Source organism: Penaeus chinensis, chromosome 19 (genome assembly GCF_019202785.1).
Source record: "Penaeus chinensis breed Huanghai No. 1 chromosome 19, ASM1920278v2, whole genome shotgun sequence".
Classification (NCBI taxonomy): Eukaryota; Metazoa; Arthropoda; class Malacostraca; order Decapoda; family Penaeidae; genus Penaeus; species Penaeus chinensis.
The window spans coordinates 24218344-24223343 of NC_061837.1; the positions used below are offsets into that span (position 1 = coordinate 24218344).

At 40.6% G+C, this 5000-nt stretch overlaps 1 protein-coding gene across 1 annotated transcript in view; it reads left to right on the plus strand.

Moving 5' to 3' along the window:
- Nucleotides 1–4542, plus strand: part of LOC125034971 (neuropilin-1-like) — an 8979-nt gene extending 4437 nt beyond the window's left edge. Inside the window, exons 3-8 of the mRNA XM_047627017.1 lie at nt 536–688; nt 1109–1227; nt 2515–2659; nt 2808–3022; nt 3495–3654; nt 3853–4542. Of these exons, the coding sequence (XP_047482973.1) occupies nt 536–688; nt 1109–1227; nt 2515–2659; nt 2808–3022; nt 3495–3654; nt 3853–3953 (893 nt within the window). The 3' untranslated portion in view covers nt 3954–4542. The remainder of the gene's footprint in view (nt 1–535; nt 689–1108; nt 1228–2514; nt 2660–2807; nt 3023–3494; nt 3655–3852) is intronic.
- The last annotated feature ends 458 nt before the right edge of the window (nt 4543–5000 follow it).

Here is a 5000-nt window from a genome sequence, read left to right on the forward strand (position 1 = left end):
CTCTCTCTCTCTCTCTCTCTCTCTCTCTCTCTCTCTCTCTCTCTCTCTCTCTCTCTCTCTCTCTCTCTCTCTCTCTCTCTCTCTCTCTCTCTCTCTCTCTCTCTCCCTTGCCAGCTTACATTTTTTTATTCATAGAACTCCTATTATTGTGAACTTTACCGCCAAAACAATATTACGGACAGAAGCATATTATTTAACACCGAGAGTTGGATGTACTTTGTGCACACACACACACACACACACACACACACACACACACACACACACACACACACACACACACACACACACACACACACACACACTTTCTCTCTCTCTCTCTCTCTCTCTCTCTCTCTCTCTCTCTCTCTCTCTCTCTCTCTCTCTCACACACACACACACACACACACACACACACACACACACACACACACACACACACACACACACACACACACACACACACACACACGCACATACACTTTTAAAACAGTATAACAATCTTACACTTATTCTTCAACATGTGAATTTTAAACACCCGCCGCTTCCCTTACAGTATTTCCCGTGATTAACATCATCACCTTCGACAATGCACCCTGCACGGCTCAGTCCGGAGAGATGGGAACCTGCTACAGCCAGAAGGAGTGTGAAGGACTTGCCGGGACCCCGTCAGGCACGTGCGCCAACGGCTTCGGCATCTGCTGCGTGTGTAAGTGTCTCGGACGTGCGTTCCGGTTTCGTTCTTGGGTGTTCTGAAACTTTGTTCTGCGTGTTCACATTACGGATTCTCAGAATGCTGTTTTAACTTCCTGTTTTGACAAGACACTCTATTTTTACAAGGATGAATTCTGAGAATGAGAAACACATGTGACGAATATTTTTCTTGACTCTAGATTAGCTTGGCCATTTCCTAACAGTTATACCTGATGTAGATTATATACATACATACATACGTGTATATATATACACATATATACACATATACATACATATATATATATATATATTATCAGGAAGAAGGATATACATACATTACATATAGATTGATTTAGAAGTGCCAAAACCAGATGTACCAAAGGTAGTGAACCATACAGGTAAGCCCTGTTATTTGACGATGATTACCTTCCAGTAACTGCGACTTGTGATGGTACCATATCGGTGAATGGTACCTACTTCACCAGCCCTGGTTACCCATCTACATACTCCACACCGGGCACATGTATGGTGGAGATCTTGCCTCCTGCAGGTGTAAGTACCGCATGTGACAGCAACAACTAATCTCCACCTCACACGCAACCAGTTCCTTTCAGAAGAGCGTGGATGCTGCAGTGCGGGGAACTGATTAATGCATGTGTACTTTTTATGTGAACTTCGTGCATGTCGTAACCAAGGAACGTAGAGTAACGAAAATTCAGTGGGGTCGTAAAATAAGTTGCTTTTTTCGTGAATTGCTCACTATCCACGTCAAATACCGCAGTTTTAGACAAGTCAATAAATCGGATGACTGTTGGCGGTTGTGGCGTGAACCATAGTGAGTAACTCCCGACTCTTTCTTCTAAAGCCCAGATAATTAAATGGAATGCCAACTTCTTTATTCTGACTTCCTTGGACCTAACAATGGTGCTCGTGCCTGCCGCATGCTGAGGAACTCACATGAACCTTTACAGTTCACCGAACGTGCGGAGAGAGCATAGACAGTGGACATGTTGGTTACTTCATGAGCAGCGCATCCTCCTACACACCGGGCATGTGCATGGTAACGCTCCACCCACCTCCGGGGGTGAGTCTCTGCCGCTTCAATGTGTCGCACACAAAAAAGTTGGGGTGTGAAGGTCTTCGAGTACCCATGATGGTGTCTCGGTATTCTTTTCAAGTGGGTGTTTTAGGTCTGATTTATCCCTTTTTATACATGGATTCAGATCTAAATCGAGCCACGCAATTATAAACACAGACTCCATTATGCGTACTTAGGATATTCATTCACATCTTTCTCTTTTTAGTGTGAATCGTGATTGCCATTACAGTCTTCACTACAGTCACTAATTCACTACAGTTACACAATTTATAGGTATTCCAGTTATCATTACAACCTCTTTCAATCACCCTGATATAAGGCGTTCTGTAGACAATTTCGAATACAAGAACATCTTTTCTAAGGTAAGACGAAATCGACACACACCTACAATACTAAAGAATGGCAATGATTATTACATCGTAAACATATGAAGGCTTGGTAATGGTACTTAAGTAGATTAATATCCAATGCTCGAATCACTCATAACTGGCATGCTTGATCTATAAAATTACTAGGCATAAATCAAACTTGTATCAAATTAAAAATTATTCTTCATTAACATTTGACCTTTATTGGCCATCGTAATCTTTATTTGATTAATAATTTACATTATAATTATTCTCTTCGTTTGACATATATGTGCCAAAATTGCGTATACGTGGACAGACCAACAGGCATTCAAGCATGTGTTCAACGGAATCAGAGGGCACGAAATAAATACATTCTTCGGTACCCCACAGACGTGCCAGATCTTGTTGGAGTTCGAAAGCTTCAATCTTATGGGCCCAGTTAACGGTGACTGTAACAACGATACCTTTGTTGTTATGGGAGCCAATGCTGGCAGTAACATCCCAGTCATCTGTGGCGCCAACACAGGACAGCACAGTTAGTCCATTTCTGTTACCTTACTAACCAGTTCGTTTTTACATATATAATCATTTTTAAATTAATAATTTTTTGTTGTAGATGTTGTTTATCAGTGTGATGTTTATGTTCACAACACTTGGCTGACGGTAATGTTTCCTTTTCATAGTGTACATTGACGTTGACCATTCATCTGGTCCCTACAAGTTAATGGTCACGTCCTCCTCACTGGCTTATGCTAGAAACTGGAAAATCAAGGTAACCTTCTTAGACGAGAATGACCCATGCAAGGCTCCTCCTCGTTGCCTGCAGTACTTCAAGGAGACATCAGGCGCCATCACCTCATTCAACTTCGGTCCTGAACCAATGATGCTCACAAATCAGGTGAGGGCATTTGCACACGCGCGCACGCGCGCACACACACACACACACACACACACACACACACACACATACACACACACACACACACACACACACACACACACACACACACACACACACACACACACACACACACACACACACACACATGTATGTATGTATGTATGTGTATATACATACATACATACATACATACATACATACATACATACATACATACATACATACATACATACATACATACATACATACATATACATACACACATACAAAAATACATGCACATACATCATTTTGTGATGGGATATATGAAATAAACAACGAAACCTAGAATAATAATCGTAAGAATTGTAGAACGAAGTTTGAACAATAGTATATAGCCTTTGAATATAAGTAAAAAAAAAAAAAAAAAAAAAAAAGAATCAAATACCTGGCATGATTTTGAGATTTGCTATCCCTTTTCGCCCCACAGCAATATTGCATTTGCTTCGGCTACAATCCCGGCTTTTGCGACATCGGCATGAACTTCAACAGGCTGGATCTCGGCAACGTTAATGGCAATTGCGGTAATGATTTCCTGGGTATCGGATCTGAGAAGTTGTGTGGAGACTTCGGTACTTTAACCGCTCAAGGTATGTCATAAGTTATGCTTGTTGGTCAGTTTAGAGTTAGCTATACTAATCTGAGCTAATTCACATGTGTCTTTTACTGGTATTCATCTCAGCCTCAAACTTATAACAAGGGAAACTCCCATTTCATTTTGGCCTTTGATGCCGGCCAGCTCTTGATGCAGGCATTTTCAACTGCTAACCGTTCGCTTGCTTTTCCAGCCAACGCCACCGGTCCCATCTCCTTGTGCGTGTACTCAGACGACAACAACGACCGCGAGGAGGAAGGCTTCAATGCAAACTATCTTATGTTGGCGTGCTAATAGCGGCGACGGTTTTATTATCAACCTTAATCCCCCATCCCCCTCTCTTCGCAATCTCACCAAAAACGACGACCACCATGACGACTTCCATTCCCTTGGAAACCGTGTTGTGTGGAGCGGATCGTGGTAATGAGTGTCATTTAATTTCTCCCTTCACCCTTCCCCCACAACGACTCTGGGCAAAGAGTGATTGTTATGCAGTTCATCCAGAACTTGCGACGGTGCAAGAGCTTCAGTATGTGAGGCAAGAGTCACCTCTATCACCATGTGTAATATAGTGTACAATATGTGGGCAGCAAGAGACATTGTATAGCACTGTACAGAATGATTATTATTTTTGTATCGAGTCAGGAATGAAGCGAGTGATGTTTGTGCGAGTGAACGTCTTTTGAATGTTTATTGTTGATATGTTTACACTACTATCTGTTAAGTTATTGATAATGTAATTTATTTTATTTATTATATTACTGAGAGAAACAAGGTAGCGATATAAATCTTTCGCTATACTTCTCAGGGCAATTATGTGTCAAGCAGAGACAGTTTGTTACTGTATCGAGACTAATCCTACACCAATAAATGAAAAACACAATCCATTTCTTTTTCTCAATTCCTTCTTCAGCAGCGATTCTAATTACCAAACATGATGTTAGGTAGAACTGAAGTTGCATCTTTCTCAAGAGTGCCCTTATCAAAGTAGTCTAAACAGGTATAAGGAGCCAAGAGGCCCATGTTTCATAATTTCAGTGAAAATCTCAGGAAAAATTTTAGTTGGAAACAAGGCATGTCCTGTAACTCCGATGCATGTTGAATAAAGGTGTTTTTTTCTATGTAATCTAACAAACAGTATTATTGACAAAGTACATTTAAGTTGGGGCTACTAACATTTTTTAAGTGATTAACATTGCATTTAGTAATCTGAAATGAAAGAGGATTTGTATCTTGTCCACATTTTTTCTGAGAAAAGGTTTCTCCAAGATATTTTACCATATAAACCTTCATCTAGATTTCTCCAAGATATACATTTATGTGAAACAATTATATATATAC